Raw genomic sequence first — 17,871 nt, forward strand, 5'->3', positions numbered from 1 at the left:
CTCTAATTACTAAAGATATCCATTAACCATGTTTTAAGAATTGTAAAGTCTCTTAAAATTTTAAGGAAAGAAATTCTAAATATGACGTTGTTGTTGTTTGTTGTTGTTGTACACCTCTACCTCGATATAACGTGACCCGATATAACACGAATTCTGATATAACGTGGTAAAGCAGTGCTCTTGGGGGGCGGGGCTGCACACTCCGGTGGATCAAAGCAAGTTCGATATAGCGCTGTTTCAGCTATAACGTGGTAAGATTTTTTGGCTCCCAAGGACAGCGTTATATCGAGGTAGAGGTGTACTAGAAAGCCTTTCATTTAGCCACGTGTATCTACATGTTTTGCATTTCAGTTCAACAACTTTAATATGTTTATTGGAAGATATAAGATGTTCTGTTTAGACTGAAAAATTTAAAGATTGTTTGTTTGTAGGTTGTCAAACTGAAGCAAATAGAACACACGCTGAATGAAAAGAGAATATTGCAAGCAGTGAACTTTCCTTTCCTTGTGAGACTGGAGTATTCTTTTAAGGTAAATATTTTGAAAGCAGTTGTTTCAAAATGTGAATGAAGTATACTCAAATTTTAGATATGTACAGATAACTTTCTTGCTCAATCTGTAAAGCCATTGCACTATAATGCAGTTATGATAAAGTAGATCACATCCTCCTAAGAATTATTAATGCTAAATTAATTTTCTTCTCTGCCATGGGTAATATAAAGTATGTGCTTTGTTTTCAAAATACTAAGTAAATTATGACTAATATCCAGTAATTCATGCTTTTGGTAAAATGTACTTTGCATAAAACCTTTCCATGAAGGGACACTATCAATTTGAAATGTAGCCAATTATTTTTAATGTGTTGTGTTAGGCTTTGCATTTTTTAATGTAATTTCTCTAATCTCTTTCAGTCGTAATAATCTAAATGATAATTGTAAAAATCATTGGTAAAACTTTCAGATAAAAGTAACATTTAAAGTTCATGCTGTACCTTTAACTGTGTACTTCTGGGGAGAATTACGCTAAAGCAGAAAAAATTGGTTTTTCTCCATCATTCTTCTTTCCACTATCAACACCAGCCTATATATATAACCAATAAAGTAAGTATATGTGTTACATGAAGAAGCATATGATCTATTTTGTGTGTGTGTTGGCATTTTGGTTGTTTTTGAAAAAGACTCAAAACCTTGTGCCTCTGCTCCTATATGCTAAGCTAAAGTCTTTTTTCTTCTTAGTAAGACCTTGTCTATACTACACAATTTGTTGGCAAAAGGCAGCTTTTGTCAATAAAATAGTGGAGGTGTACACCCTACAGTGCTCCTCCCACCAACAAAACTCTCCTGCTTTGATGACCAAATAAAACCACCTTGATGAGAGTCGTAGAGCTTTTTGCAGCAAAGTTAGATCAACAAAGAGTCAGTGTAGACACTGTGTTCATTACATCACCATAACTGGCCTTCAGGAGGTATCCCACAATGCCTACCATGACCGCTTTGCTCACTGTTTTGAACTCCGCTGCCCTGCAGCCAGCAATACAGGCAAGCTACTGGCAGCAACCGCACTCCTGCCTGGACTGCAGGGAAGTGGGTGGATCTCCTCGGTCTGTGGGGAGAAGAGGCTGTGCTAGTTGTCTGTGCACCAGCTTCTGTCTCAGGATTGGTTGTTTCTGGCTGCTGTCTGAATTTATAGATAGCATGCCGACACACTCACTCTCCCCCAACACACACTCTGTCTCTCTAACTCTGTCACACATACTCACTGTCACACGCTCACCCACACACACACTTATGTGGGCTTCTTGTGTTAGTGTTCAGCAGTGTCAGTTTGGTCATATTACTGAGTGCTACTTTAAAAAGGGATTTAAAATGTGTCACTTTTCGGGCACACACTGTGATCATTACAAGGTTCATAGCACGTTACAAACAAACAATGCCAGGCTCAGTACACTACGTCAACAACATTACTGTGGCTCAGTGTTAATACGCTCCTCCAGCTGAATAGCCCCCCGTTGTGTTACTCTTATATACGTGTGTTCATAACGCACAGCACAATACTGAATAGCAGTGCAGGATCCATGCTTTCTGACCGAGATGATTAGGTTGCAGGTTACCAGGGCAGTTGAAAAGTAGTTGTCAATCTAGTAGGATGCCCATGGAACGATGGGATTGAGAAGCCGTCATCTGTGACACTGCACTTCTCCCTGCCCCCGTCAGGCCTTGCAAAACTTTCCCAAAGCTCCCTGCGTCCAGTTGCACAGCGGGATAGCTACCCATAGTGCACTGCTCTCTGTGTCGATGCAAGAGGTGCTATTGTGGATGCGCTACATCGACACAAGGAGCATAGTGTGGACATGAAACAGCGGTTTAATTACAGCGGTGGCTGTCCATCGGTGTAACTTGTGTTAACAAAACTCTGTAGTGTAGACAAGGCCCAAGATACAGTAAGTATCGGAAAGATCCATGTTATGCATTTTTGCTTGATGACACTTTGTAACATCTAAATGTCTATACAAGAAATAGAAGCTAAAGAGAATACGAGCGAGCTTAATGTTATCATCTTGTTGATTAGGTGACATTCTAAATTCCTTCTCTTCAGATTATTTTAACAAGAAGTGCCTCTTAACTATGAAAAGTGTGTGTATAGATGGGTGGTGCGCAGTGTGAGGTGTATGCTTCAGAAGCATGAGCTTTCCAAGAGTCAGTTACATATCCGCATCTTGGGAATTGGGGATGCCCTCTCTATATTAGAAAGACCTTCAAAACTGATGTCAAAATATTGTTGTAAACTAGCTATATACCCTACGTGAAATTCAATATAATTCCAATTATCCAAATTCCCTTTATTTGATAATCCTAGTTATCTGAATCCACAGCATGTCCTCCATGCAGCCCTGTGTTAGTGAATAGCACTTCTGTGTGTTCAAATGCCCCATTATCTGAAACTTTTGGGTGCCTCCAAGCCAGGCAGGGCAGAAAAGGTCGGGGAGTTGCATTGTATGTAAGAGAGCAGTATGACTGCTCAGAGCTCTGGTATGAAACTACAGAAAAACCTGAGAGTCTCTGGATTAAGTTTAGAAGTGTGAGCAACAAGAGTGATGTCGTGATGAGAGTCTGCTGTAGACCACCAGATCAGGGGGATGAGGTGGACGAGGCTTTCTTCTGGCAACTAACAGAAGTTACTAGATCGCAGGCCCTGGTTCTCATGGGAGACTTCAGTCACCCTGATATCTGTTGGGAGAGCAATACAGCGGTGCACAGACAATCCAGGACGTTTTTGGAAAGTGTAGGGGACAATTTCCTGGTGCAAGTGCTGGAGGAACCAACTAGGGGCAGAGCTCTTCTTGACCTGCTGCTCAGAAACAGGGAAGAATTAGTAGTGGAAGCAAAAGTGGATGGGAACCTGGGAAGCAATGGCCACGAGATTGTTGAGTTCAGGATCCTGGCACAAGGAAGAAAGGAGAGCAGCAGAATACGGACCCTGGACTTCAGAAAAGCAGACTTTGACTCAGGGAACTGATGGGCAGGATCCCCTGGGAGAATAACGTGAGGGGGAAAGGAGTCCAGGAGAGCTGGCTGTATTTTAAAGAATCCTTATTGAGGTTGCAGGAACAAACCAACCCGATGTGTAGAAAGAATAGTAAATATGGCAGGCAACCAGCTTGGCTTAACAGTGAAATCCTTGCTGATCTTAAACACAAAAAAGAAGCTTACAGGAAGTGGAAGATTGGACAGATGACCAGGGAGGAGTATAAAAATATTGCTCAGGCATGCAGGAGTGAAATCAGGAAGGCCAAATCACACTTGGAGTTACAGCTAGCAAGAGATGTTAAGAGTAACAAGAAGGGTTTCTTCAGGTATGTTAGTAACAAGAAGAAGGTTAAGAAAAATGTGGGCCCCTTACTGAATGAGAGAGGCAACCTAGTGACAGTGGATGTGGAAAAAGCTAATGTACTCAATGCTTTTTTTGCCTCTGTCTTCATGAACAAGGTCAGCTCCCAGACTGCTGCACTGGGCAGCACAGCATGGGGAGGAGTTGACCAGCAGTCTGTGGAGAAAGAAGTGGTTCAGAACTATTTAGAAAAGCTGGATGAGCACAAGTCCCTAGGGCCGGATGTGCTGCATCCGAGGGTGCTAAAGGAGTTGGCGGATATGATTGCAGAGCCATTGGCCATTATCTTCGAAAACTCATGGCGATCGGGGGAAGTCCCGGATGACTGGAAAAAAGCTAATGTAGTGCCCATCTTTAAAAAAGGGAAGAAGGAAGATCCGGGGAACAACAGGCCAGTCAGCCTCACCTCAGTCCCTGGAAAAATCATTAAGCAGGTCCTCAAGGAATCAATTCTGAAGCATTTTGAGGAGAGGAAAGTGATCAGGAACAGTCAGCATGAATTCACCAAGGGCAAGTCATGCCTGACTAACCTAATTGCCTTCTATGAGGAAATAACTGGCTCTGTGGATGAGCTGAAAGCAGTGGACGTGTTATTCCTTGACTTTAGCAAAGCTTTCGATATGGTCTCCCACAGTATTCTTGCCAGCAAGTTAAAGAAGTATGGGCTGGATGAATGGACTGTAAGGTGGATAGAAAGCTGGCTAGATCGTCGGGCTCAACGGGTAGTAATCAATGGCTCCATGTCTAGTTGGCAGCCGGTATCAAGCGGAGTGCCCCAAGGGTCGGTTCTGGGGCCAGTTTTGTTCAATATCTTCATTAATGATCTGGAGGATGGCGTGGACTGCACCCTCAGCAAGTTTGCAGATGACACTGGGAAGAGTGGTAGATACGCTGGAAGGTAGGGATAGGATACAGAGGGACCTAGACAAATTAGAGGATCGGGCCAAAAGAAATCTGATGAGGTTCAACAAGGACAAGTGCAGAGTCCTGCACTTAGTATGGAAGAATCCCGTGCACTGCTACAGACTAGGGACCAATGGCTAGGCAGCAGTTCTGCAGGAAAGGACCTAGGGGTTACAGTGGATGAGAAGCTGGATATGAGTCAACAGTGTGCCCTTGTTGCCAAGAAGGCTAATGGCATTTTGGGCTGTATAAGTAGGGGCATTGCCAGCAGATCGAGGGATGTGATCATTCCCCTCTATTCGACATTGGTGAGGCCTCATCTGGAGTACTGTGTCCCGTTTTGGGCCCCACACTACAAGAATGATGTGGAAAAATTGGAAAGAGTCCAGCAGAGGGCAACAAAAATGGATTAGGGGGTTGGAGCACATGACCTATGAGGAGAAGCTGAGGGAACTGGGATTGTTTTTAGTCTGCAGAAGAGAAGAATGAGGGGGGATTCGATAGCTGCTTTCAACTACCTGAAAGGGGGTTCCAAAGAGGATGGATCTAGACTGTTCTCAGTGGTACCAGATGACGAGAACAAGGAGTAATGGTCTCAAGTTGCAGTGGGGGAGGTTTAGGTTGGATATTAGGAAAAAACTTTTTCACTAGGAGGGTGGTGAAGCACTGGAATGGGTTACCTAGGGAGATGGTGGAATCTCCTTCCTTAGAGGTTTTTAAAGTCAGGCTTGACAAAGCCCTGGCTGGGATGATTTAGTTGCGGGTTGGTCCTGCTTTGAGCAGGGGGTTGGACTAGATGACCTCCTGAGGTCCCTTCCAACCCTGATATTCTATTCTATTCTATTCAGATAAATGGGTGCGTGCTGTAAACTGATGAGCAAAGGAGAACTTGAAAATAACTTGAGAAATTTTCAGCTTCCAGTGCGGCGGAATCTTTCAAACTAACATCATTTACTTTAATGACAATCTTTATGCTCCATTTGGAAGAATTTTTTAAGTGCAGGCTAACATTGTCTGCATCTATATTTTCTGAGATACATTTATATATCTTATGGAGGCAAGGCCCTAATGAGAATAATAGAATCACAAAAGTGTAGGGCTGGATGGGATTTCGAGAGATCGTGTAGTCCATCCCCCTGCACTGATCCAAGGCCCACTAAATCTAGACCATCCCCAAAAGGTGTTTGTCTAACCTGTTCTTAAAAACCTCCAATGGTGCAGACTCCATTACCTCCCTTTGTAACATATTCCTGTACTTTCAGAAAGCTTTTCCCAGTATCTAACCTAAGTCTCCCTTGCTACAGATAAATCCCATTAATACTTGTCCTACCTTCAGTGGACATGGAGAGCAATTGATCACTATCTTCTTTATAATTATCCTTAACATATTGGAAGACTGTTAGCAGGTTCCCACTCAGTCTTCTTTTTTCAAGATTAAACATACCCAGTATTTTTAATCTTTCCTCATAGGTCAGGTTTCCTAAACCTTTTATCACGTTTGTTGCTCACCTCTAGATTCTCCAGTTTGTCTACATATTTCTTAGTGTGGCACCCAGAACTGGACATACTACTCCAGCTGGGATGTAACTAGTGTTAAATAGAGCAGGACAGTAATACTTTGCACTTACCTTTGATAAGATTAAATTAAATAAAGTCCTTTTTCATTCTAATCTTGTCCTCCAAAATTCTTCCAACTCTTTCCAGCTTGGTGTCATCCACAAATTTTATAAGCATACTCCCCATTCCATTATCCAAGTAATTAATGAAAATATTGAATAGTTCTAGACCCAGGACAGACCCCTGTTGCACCCCACTAGATATGTCCTCCCATTTTGACAGCAGACCATTAATAACTACTCTCTGAGCATGAAGAACAGGAGTACTTGTGGCACCTTAGAGACTAACAAATTTATTTGAGCATAAGCTTTCATGGGCATGGTTAGTCAACCAGTTATGCACTCACTTTATAGTGATTTCTTCTAGACTACATTTCTGTAGTTTACTTACGAGAATATTGTGGGACAGCCTCAAAAGCTTTACTACAATCACATCTACAGCTTCCCTCCGATCCACTAGGCCAGTAACCCTGTCAAAGAAAAAAAATAGGTTAGTTTGGCATGAGCTGTTCTTGACAAATCCAAGCTGGCTATTACTTATCACCCTATTACCCTCTTCATGCTTACAAATTGATTGTTTAATAACTTGTTCCAGTGTCTTTCCAGGTATCGACATTATGCTAACTGGTCTATAACCCCCCAGTCCTCTTTGTTCCCCTTTTTAAAGATAGGTAGGTACTGTGTTTGCCCTTCTCCAGTTCTCTGGTACCTCACCCATTCTCCATGAGTTCTTGAAGATAATTGCTAATGATTCTGAGATTGCTTTTGCTAGTTCCCTAAGTAAATTGGGTGAATTTCATCATGCCCTGCCAACTTGAATATATCTAATTTGTCTAATTATTCTTTAATCTGTTCTTTCCCTGTTCTGGCTCATGCTCCAGATTGTAATTAATGTTAATTGTATTAAGCATCTGATCACAATTAACTTTTTTAAGAGAGGACTGAAGCAGAATAGGTATTAAACTAACCATTGGACCACTGCATGAACTAAAGTGCATTCCCTGGGTTAGTTCTACAATTGTTAGAAGTCCACTAGAAGGAGCTGCCCTCTCTTTCTAAACAGTTGTGGGAATATACTTCTCTAAAGATATCAGACCAGATCCTCAGCTAGTTTATTTCTGTGTAGTTTCATTGATTTCAATGGAGCTGTGTTAGTTTATTCCAGCTAAGGTTCCAGCCGAGCATTGTACAGGATTCGCACCCCTGGATCTTACGATTTACCGTGAGACTGGTTGAACTCTCCTCTTGTTTATGGTTTTTAAACCTTTCAGATCAGTGGTAGCAGGGCAGAACATAAACTAAGCCTTTTATGGCTATTATATGCCACCTTTTGTTGAGTACAATTACGATCTACTTAGTAGATTATAAGCTTTGTAATGATACCTTACAAGAGACCTTTTGCATAAAGCATATTCCAGTAACATTATATTCACACTCATTAGCATATTTCCATAAAACATATGGAGTGCAACATCACAGTGGTGGTGTCTGTTTCCTGTGTCTGACTTTTCCACCAACTACTGTATGCTGTTTTGTGTTGATTATGGTGAGTATATGGTTAGAGATTAATCTTTTACTTCTTTAGTAAAAAGTAAAATGTGCTTTACTTGAAAATTTGTTTTCTATAGAGATTCGAGAATGTTGAATTCTTAATATTTATGTGTATTTTTTTATTTGATTCTTAGGACAATTCTAATTTATACATGATTATGGAATATGTCCCTGGTGGTGAAATGTTCTCACATCTAAGAAGAATTGGAAGATTCAGGTAAGATACTTAATTAGATTATTCCTTCAGAAATAAAAACCTTAAGTTTCTAGTTTGTGTATATTTTTTTCTTAAAACTGTAATCATTAAAGAAAAGAGTTTTAATTACATAATATGGGTACATGCCTTTTAATTTTTCCCCTTGTCAGTGAGCTGAAATCATGCAGTGGAAGTCTCCTAATTATATTTATTAGTTTGCAATTAGTTAATATAGGCTTTCATAATCTGTACAAGAAAGAATCCTGGGATGAGTGTATAGATTGTCATTGGCAATGTTTTTGGTTTCTAAAAGTCAATCCAAAAGACCAAGTGAAATGAAAACATCATCTTGCAACAAAGCAGAAATTAAATAAACAGAAAGATTTATCCTATGGAGCATGTTACCCCTTGTCTTGCATGTGCAATTTTAAATGTTATAAATCGTGGAGGATTGAGATTACGGGTATTTGGATACTAAAATCTTGTTGGTTCCCTTTGTTCTTTTTCTATCACATAAATAACTAGGAAACAATTGCTTGATATTTAAATTGTCTACAGCTTTAAGAATGTGACGTTTTATATTGTAACTACGTAAGGCTATTGTTAAAGGCATAATAATGTTTTAATTCATTGCAGTGAACCACATGCACGGTTTTATGCAGCTCAGATAGTGCTAACATTTGAGTACCTCCATTCACTAGACCTCATCTACCGAGATCTGAAGCCTGAAAATCTTTTAATTGACCAGCAAGGATATATCCAGGTATGATGCAGGTGAACATTTATATATTTCAGAGTTTTGTATTATGCTGGAGGTTGGGTAGTTCCTAGCAAGTGCATCTATGAATTATGGGAAGTCACAAACCTTGTTGAATCTGGTAGATGTGACAGTCATCTTCCATTCAGGCTAAATGAGGGAGTGATTAAATGCCCTTATGTTTAGTAATGGATGAAATAATAAGAAGCCACTGCCCAAATCTCTGACCATCATGGGAAGGCTGGAGTAGGAGCTGAGCTATGCAGTTTGAAAAGTTTTTCCTTGGATCTGAATGCCAGTGAAGGGGTGGGTATTGTTTGGTGGAGCTGTTTGTGACTGTGAGCCAGAAACACACAGGCCAACAGGAAAGCAAGCAGAGAGCCAGGAGAGACAATAAGTGAAGCACTGGTGACTTGGCCTTGAGAGAGAACCAAAAGAGAGCTTTTGGGGCAAAGTTCTGATTGGGAAGAGGCTTGGAATTGTGAGCAAAGAAATTGCCTCCTGTTGTTTGATTCTACCGTGTTTAAGGAAACAGAACTTTGTGTACATTATTTATAAATACACATGATGGCATCAGAGAAATAACTCACTATCATCAATTTCTCCTCCTAATGGAAACAACCTGCAAGACCCCAAATATTGGCTAACCGCTCAGGCTAAAAAGGGGTAAAAACGTAGGTTTATGCAAACGTAAATATTTGAATCTCACAGTACAACTGTTGAACTCAAATAGCAAGTTCTTGAAGTTTCAGGAAAACTCCCATAAAGCACCTTCCACATATGCCTCAAGAGTGTTAACTGCGCATTGCTTCAAACAACATAACTGCAAATAAAAATTCTCTCTTGATAAGTTTGATTGATTAACAGTGTGACTGAAATTATAAAACAGAAAACCTCAATAGTTGGTCCACTCAGCCTGAAAGCATAAATGGAAAAGAACAAAGATCAGTGTTTGTGATTTGGCTATTTCCAGTAAAGTCTTCATAACAGCCATCTGTCTTTGCAAGAAAGAAGAATATGTATTTGTCTTATACTGAATAAGTGGTTTTTGGATCGTCGTAAATGATTTTTTGAGCAGTGGCAGTTCAGATTTTTTTTTATTATTATTATTATTATTTTTTTTTTTTGGTGGAGGAAGAAATGCTAACAAAGATATATGCCCTATTTATCTAGGTGAAAGTTCCAGTCTTCTTCCACATAAAGAAATACTGTAGTAGTGGAGCTATGGAAACGTTCCTCTTCCATTTTGCATCTCTTTGCATCTGAAGGAGTTTGTATTGAATAGTATATAATGTCTGAGAAAGTGTTTCAGAGGGATTATATCAGAAGTTACTATCATCTGAAAAGACCTCCTTTATGATAGCTTACTCTATTACATAAATGTTACACTGGGTACATATAATCCAGGGGTCGGCAACCTACGGCACGCGTGCCAATTTTGAGTGGCACGCAGCTCCCTGTCGCGGTCCCGACCACCAGCCCCACTCAGCCCCCCCCCGCACACTGCTCTCCCCTGTGGGGGCAGGAGGCAGAAGCTTGGTTCTGCGGCAGCCAAGCTTCCCCCCTCCCCCGCTTCTTCCCCCAGCGTGGTGCTTTCCTTCCCCTCCTCCTCTCCGTCCCTGCGCCAATCAGCTGATGGCCCTAGCGAGGGGGAGGGGGAAGAGCGGCAGCGTGCACACAGCTCCGTAGAGGACGCAGAGAGAGGTAGGGACGGAGCCTGGGGGAAGGGGGTGGAACAGGGCATATCCCTTCCAGCCCCCTGCCATGAGCCGCTCAGGGCAGGGGGCTGGGAGCACCCCCACGAGCCAAGCACCCCAGCCTTCTGCCTTGCACCCCCCCACCCCTCTGCCCTGAACCCCCCCACCCCAACACACACCCATCCCTCTGCCCTGCACCCCCACAGCCCCATCCCTCTGCCCTGAACCCCCCCACACACTCAGCCTTCTGCCCTGCACCCCCCATACCTCCAGCCCTCTTCCCTGAACCCCCCAACACACATCCAGCCTTCTGCCCTGCACCCCCACACACCCCCAGCCCTCTGCCCTGATCTCTGAACCCCCCCACACAAACCCCAGCCTTCTGCCCTGAACCCCCTCCCCCAGCCCTCTGCCCTAACCCCTGAAACACCCGCCCCCCACCCGCCAAGGTCTGGGGTCCCGGCCGCAGGCCCTGATCAGCCCTCTGTCAGCCTAGGTGAACAGAACCCTAGGCTGGCAGCGATCTGAGCAGGCTGGTGGCGTAAGATCAGCATTTTAATTTAATTTTAAACATTTTGAAAACCTTGTTTATTTTACATACAATAGTTTAGTTATATAATATAGACTTATAGAAAGAGACCTTCTAAAAACGTTAAAATGTATTACCGGCACGCGAAACCTTAAATTAGAGTGAATAAATGAAGACTCGGCACACCACTTCTGAAAGGTTGCCGACCCCTGGTATAATCCTTACGCAATTTTGCAGTAAAAATCTCCCAGATTTTCAAGGAGTTGCTGATCTCTTGACCAACTGTTTTTTTTCTGATCACGTTGTCGAGTTATTTATGGCATCTACAGAAGTTGTGACCCATTATCAATAATCACATTTTTAGCTATATTTAATAAGACTGAAGTAACAGTAAGGACTAACATTTAATACAAGTATAATTCATCTGTAAGATAATAATCCATGGTTAACTCTCATTGCTTTGCATTTTTTTAATACAGCAGCTTGTGCTAAGGGTGCCATATCTTTCTTTTTTTTAGTTTTATCAATTTTTTCATAAGTTTTTTTTGTCTGAATTAAAGGATCAAAATAACTGGCTAAACAAGATGAAGTCTTACACCATATTGAACAAGACATAAATGGTGAATTGCTTCTGTGGATAAAGATACTTTTCAAAACATCTCCAAAATTGAATTTTTTTTTTAAACCACACTTAAAAATAATTACAAGTACTTTTCTTTGTGCTCCAGGTCACAGACTTCGGGTTTGCAAAAAGAGTAAAAGGAAGGACTTGGACGTTATGTGGAACTCCAGAATACTTGGCTCCTGAAATAATTCTCAGCAAGGTATTTCTATATATAATCTTAAGAACAAGCACTGTCTTGTTGTTCAGGCTTGACATTTGATCCAATTTATAATTATTTATTTAACGATTGGCGTCTGAGGCAGTTGCAGTAGCTAGGCACCTGTGAAAATCAGTCCCTGAATTGCCAGCCCTTCGTAAAGTACACAAAATGCAATCCTCTGTTAATTAGAGATTATTAAAAAATACTCCAAATTATCTCTTAGTACACACTCTTAATGCAACCTTTTAAAATTCTATTCTCACATTTGCAAGTAACTTTTTGCGAGCAGGAAGCAAATTATAATTAGGTGTCTTTTTTGCTAGCATTTTTATAAGAACATAAGAACGGCCGTACTGGGTCAGACCAAAGATCCATCTAGCCCAGTATCCTGTCTACCGACAGTGGCCAATGCCAGGTGCCCCAGAGGGAGTGGACCAACAGGCAATGATCAAGTGATCTCTCTCCTGCCATCCATCTCCATCCTCTGACAAACAGAGGCTAGGGACACCATTCCTTACCCATCCTGGCTAATAGCCATTAATGGACTTAATGAATTTATCCAGTTCTCTTTTAAACGCTGTTATAGTCCTAGCCTTCACAACCTCCTCAGGTAAGGAGTTCCACAAGTTGACTGTGTGCTGCGTGAAGAAGAACTTCCTTTTATTTGTTTTAAACCTGCTGCCTATTAATTTCATTTGGTGACCCCTAGTTCTCGTATTATGGGAATAAGTAAATAACTTTTCCTTATCCACTTTCTCCACATCACTCATAATTTTATATACCTCTATCATATCCCCCCTTAGTCTCCTCTTTTCCAAGCTGAAGAGTCCTAGCCTCTTTAATCTCTCCTCATATGGGACCCATTCCAAACCCCTAATCATTTTAGTTGCCCTTTTCTGAACCTTTTCTAGTGCCAGTATATCTTTTTTGAGATGAGGAGACCACATCTGTATGCAGTATTTCAGATGTGGGCGTACCATCGATGTATATAAGGGCAATAATATATTCTCAGTCTTATTCTCTATCCCCTTTTTAATGATCCCTAACATCCTGTTTGCTTTTTTGACCGCCTCTGCACACTGCGCGGACATCTTCAGAGAACTATCCACGATGACTCCAAGATCTTTTTCCTGACTTGTTGTAGCTAAATTAGGCCCCATTATATTGTATGTATAGTTGGGGTTATTTTTTCCAATGTGCATTACTTTACATTTATCCTCATTAAATTTCATTTGCCATTTTGTTGCCCAAGCACTTAGTTTTGTGAGATCTTTTTGAAGTTCATCACAGTCTGCTTTGATCTTAACTATCTTGAGCAGTTTAGTATCATCTGCAAACTTTGCCACCTCACTGTTTACCCCTTTATCCAGATCATTTATAAATAAGTTGAATAGGATTGGTCCGAGGACTGACCCTTGGGGAACACCACTAGTTACCCCTCTCCATTCTGAGAATTTACCATTTATTCCTACCCTTCGTTCCCGGTCTTTTAACCAGTTCTCAATCCATGAAAGGACCTTCCCTTTTATCCCATGATAACTTACTTTATGTAAGAGCCTTTGGTGAGGGACCTTGTCAAAGGCTTTCTGGAAATCTAGAGTACACTATGTCCACTGGATCCCCCTTGTCCACATGTTTGTTGACCCCTTCAAAGAACTCTAATAGATTAGTAAGACACGATTTCCCTTTAGAGAAACCATGTTGACTATTGCTCAACAGTTTGTTTTTCTATGTGTCTGACAATTTTATTCTTAACTATTGTTTCGACTAATTTGCCCGGTACCGACGTTAGACTTACCGGTCTGTAATTGCCGGGATCACCTCTAGAGCCCTTTTTAAATATTGGCGTTACATTAGCTAACTTCCAGTCATTGGGTACAGAAGCCGATTTAAAGGACAGGTTACAAACCTTAGTTAATAGTTCCGCAACTTCACATTTGAGTTCTTTCAGAACTCTTTGGTGAATGCCATCTGGTCCCGGTGACTTGTTAATGTTAAGTTTATCAATTAATTCCAAAACCTCCTCCAGTGACACTTCAGTCTGTGACAGTTCCTCAGATTTGTCACCTACAAAAGCCGGCTCAGGTTTGGGAATCTCCCTAACATCCTCAGCCATGAAGACTGAAGCAAAGAACCCATTTAGTTTCTCCCACAATGACTTTATCGTCTTTAAGCACTCCTTTTGTATCTTGATCATCAAGGAGCCCCACTGGTTGTTTAGCAGGCTTCCTGCTTCTGATATACTTAAAACATTTTGTTATTACCTTTGGAGTTTTTGGCTAGCCGTTCTTCAAACTCCTCTTTGGCTTTTCTTATTACATTCTTGCACTTAATTTGGCAGCGTTTATGCTCCTTTCTATTTGCCTCACTAGGATTTGACTTCCACTTTTTAAAGGAAGTCTTTTTTTATCTCTCACTGCTTCTTTTACATGGTTGTTAAGCCATGGTGTCTCTTTTTTAGTTCTTTTACTGTGTTTCATAAGCATATGCCAGTTTTGCCTGCCATGGTATGTTTTCATATTTTAATGAACTAGTTAAAAAATTCCAGAAGGTAACCAGACCTGCATACTGGATAAACCAATAGGCCTTTGGGAATCACCCCTCTGAGGGAGTGTTTCAACCTGTAAGCATTATGCATTAAATCATCTTTTTTTTTCTTGTCTTTTTGAATATAAATAAAAAAAATCAAATGTGCCACTACTCTTTAAGCATAACTGGCTTATCTCACATCATCTCTTTCTTCAAATAATATAACAAGGAATTATTATAAATACTTGGCTTTTATGTAAAACTTTTCATCCATATATCTCAAAGTGCTTAACAAAGGAAAGCAGTATCATTATCCCTGTTTTACCGATGCCCCCTTATTACACAATATCTTATCTATTGTCTGTAAAAGTGAATTGAAAATACTTGTAACCTTCCAAGGCCTTAGTGCAGGGTGATGGTTCTCTTGAAACTTTTGGTGGTGATAATAGTTCTTAGCCCTTGTATCTTAATGCACTTAACATGCAAAGCAGCACAGGAAGCTGTGTTCCTTCCCCTCTCACTTCAGCATATTGATATTAATTTTTTCAGGGAAGACACTGAAGCTTGAGCTCAGGTCCTGGTAAGATCTCGGAAAAAGAACATATTTTTAAGTGTACTGTTTGCAAATGTATTAGTAATTGAAGTAATAGTAGTCTCTATTTTCAGAGTAAACAGCTTTTTTTTAAAAAAAGCTTTTCAGATAAATTTTAAGTACAGGTCAGTTAATAGATGAATCAATAACAGCTAAATAACTAAATATTTTAAAACTGGTTTCTATTCAAAGCTTTGAGAGGTTCCATTTTAACTTAACTAATAAGTTTTAAGATACTAAAATAATATGAAGAATGAAACCGAGTATGTACATTGCTAGAGGCATGATTTTACTTAATGAAATGTCTTTAATTCGCTCTGAAACTAATTTCATGTGATGAGACTGCATTCAAATAAAGACCTGGGCCCCAATATTTCTTCTCGGTGGGTGGGTGGCTATGTGGGTGCTATTTGTGCTTTCTTCTGGGTGGGTGGGTTGCTGCACCTGTGCAGAGTCCCACTGGTTTCACTGGGGCTCTGCCCAAGCACAGCAATCTGTGCAAGAAGTTTCAAGAACTGAGCCGTGAATAAATCTCATAGTGCATCATCCATGTGTGTTTTAAGTCGTCTTCAAACTGGAAGTCATGAGGCAATTAATTCTGAACTATTCTGTGTTTTAATGTTTTATACTAATACTATATATTTTGTATTTATAAGTGTATAGGAACTCTGAAATTTCAATTAGCTATGGTAAAACAGTAATATTTCCCCTTTATCTCGCAGGGCTACAACAAAGCAGTGGACTGGTGGGCATTAGGAGTGTTAATCTATGAAATGGCCGCTGGATATCCTCCATTCTTTGCAGATCAACCAATTCAAATTTATGAAAAGATAGTTTCTGGAAAGGTATGCAAAAGGGGTCTATTTTTAAAAAACTCTTTGTTTTGTACCATTGTCTTTGCAGAGCTTTTCCTGTAACCTGATTGTCTACTGAGTAGATCCACAATTCACTGATTTATTAGAGGTTGATCCATTTAGATAGAGAATTAGAAAAGTCCGTAACAGGTACTTTTGAATCCATGGACATCCTTACTGCAATAATAATTTTTTAAAAGTGCATACATTTTTTAAGTCTCTGAAATATTGCTGTGTTTAAAGTTTAAAAACTCTTGCATTCCCACGCCCCAAATTTTATATTTTCGTGTTTAAAAGAAAATGGCTAAATAATCCAGTAGGTATATGTCACAAATCCACAGGATTGGTGCTACACCCCGAGCTTTGAACAGTCTCTAGGAGGCACCCCTTCAGTGTGCCAAACCTTCAAAGGGTCTCTCTCTTCCTGCACAGACTAGGCCACGTGGCCTCACTGCCTTCTTTAGACCGAACATCTGGGGCTCCAACACTCCTCTTTCACACCATGAAGTCTGCTGAGCCAAATCCAACTGAGATAGACTCCTGGTAGAGACTTGTGTAATCTTCAGGGACTAATGAACCTCACCAAGCATTTGCAGTGACACTCAAAGTGTTGTCAAAATAATGGGGTTTATTAGTCAACACAGCAATGGGAATCCTTAGGTTAGCACAGAGAAAGGAAGGTTAAAGCATAGCCCATTCCGGTTAGCCCTACCAAATTCATGGTCAATTTCACAGTCATAGGATTTTAAAAATAGTAAATTTCATTATTTCAGCTATTTAAATCTGAAATTTCACGGTGTTGTAATTGTAGGGATCCAGACAAAAAAGAGTTGGGGGAGGGGTTGCAAGGTTATTGTGTGTGTGGTCGGGGGGGGGTTATTGCTACCATTATTTCTGGGCAGCTGGAGGTGGTGGCTGTTGGCTGGGTGCCCAGCTCTGAAGGCAGAGCTGCCACCAGCAGCAGCACCGTAGAAGTAAGGGTGGCATGGTATGGTATTGCCACCCTTACTTCTGTGCTGCTGCTGGTGGGGAGCTGCCTTCAGAGCTTGGTGCCTGGCCAACAGCCACTGCTCTCTGGTCGCCCAGCTCTGAAGGCAGTGCAGAAGTAAGGGTGGCAATACCATGAACCCCCTAAAATAACCTTACCAACCCCCCCTCCCCAACTCCCTTTTGGTTCAGGACCCAATTTGAGAAATGCTGGTCTCCCCCGTGAAATCTGTGTAGTACAGGGTAAAAGCACACAAAAGACATTGACATGATGAACAGCCATATCACTTCATTCAGTGATCTCATCAGATCTCCTAACTTAAACAGTGAGGGTTTAACTGGTTCACAACTTGTACAAAAGATCTTGGGGAAAACCCAGGTGGTGCTGGTGATTCAAATACTGGCATTCCTCCTTCTAAGTCAGTATTGAACTAATGTTGTAGCATGGTGTTACAGAATATTGCTTCTGAGGAGTCTATCTTTTGGATGAAATATAAAATTGGGGACACTTTTGTGATTACTAAATTTCCTGTGGCTCTTCCTGTAAAAATAGGTTATTAATTTCCTTCATTACATTTTGCCTAAAGTATTGACTTTTAGAATGACCACTCTCTTTACTGAAAGATTCTTTAAACTACCTATTCATTAAAGATTTATCTTCATATTGGAAAAAGAAGGTTCATTTTTGCAGTCATTATTGTACCTAAATTTTCTCTAGTTTTATCATTCGATATTTTTACTGACTCTGGGAAGGAAGGATGGTCTAGTGGATTGGGCACTGGATTTTGAACTCAAGAGAATTGGATTCAGTTCTCAGTTCAACCACAGATTTCCTATGTGACCTTGGGCAAGTCATTTTACCTACCCTCTGCCTCAGTTCCCCATCAGTAAAATGGCATTAATGTTTTCCTGCCTTTCAGAGTGTTTTGAGGATAATATTCATTAGTAA

The 17,871-nt window shown here is 40.7% G+C and overlaps 1 protein-coding gene across 1 annotated transcript in view; it reads left to right on the top strand.

Moving 5' to 3' along the window:
* PRKACB (protein kinase cAMP-activated catalytic subunit beta) overlaps positions 1-17,871 on the top strand; it is a 65,264-nt gene that overhangs the window by 30,981 nt on the left and 16,412 nt on the right. Inside the window, exons 4-8 of the mRNA XM_065410137.1 lie at positions 432-530; positions 8,092-8,174; positions 8,790-8,916; positions 11,865-11,960; positions 15,804-15,926. Coding sequence (XP_065266209.1) covers positions 432-530; positions 8,092-8,174; positions 8,790-8,916; positions 11,865-11,960; positions 15,804-15,926 — 528 coding nt within the window. The remainder of the gene's footprint in view (positions 1-431; positions 531-8,091; positions 8,175-8,789; positions 8,917-11,864; positions 11,961-15,803; positions 15,927-17,871) is intronic.

The sequence above is a fragment of the Emys orbicularis genome, chromosome 8, assembly GCF_028017835.1.
Source record: "Emys orbicularis isolate rEmyOrb1 chromosome 8, rEmyOrb1.hap1, whole genome shotgun sequence".
NCBI classification, from domain to species: Eukaryota; Metazoa; Chordata; order Testudines; family Emydidae; genus Emys; species Emys orbicularis.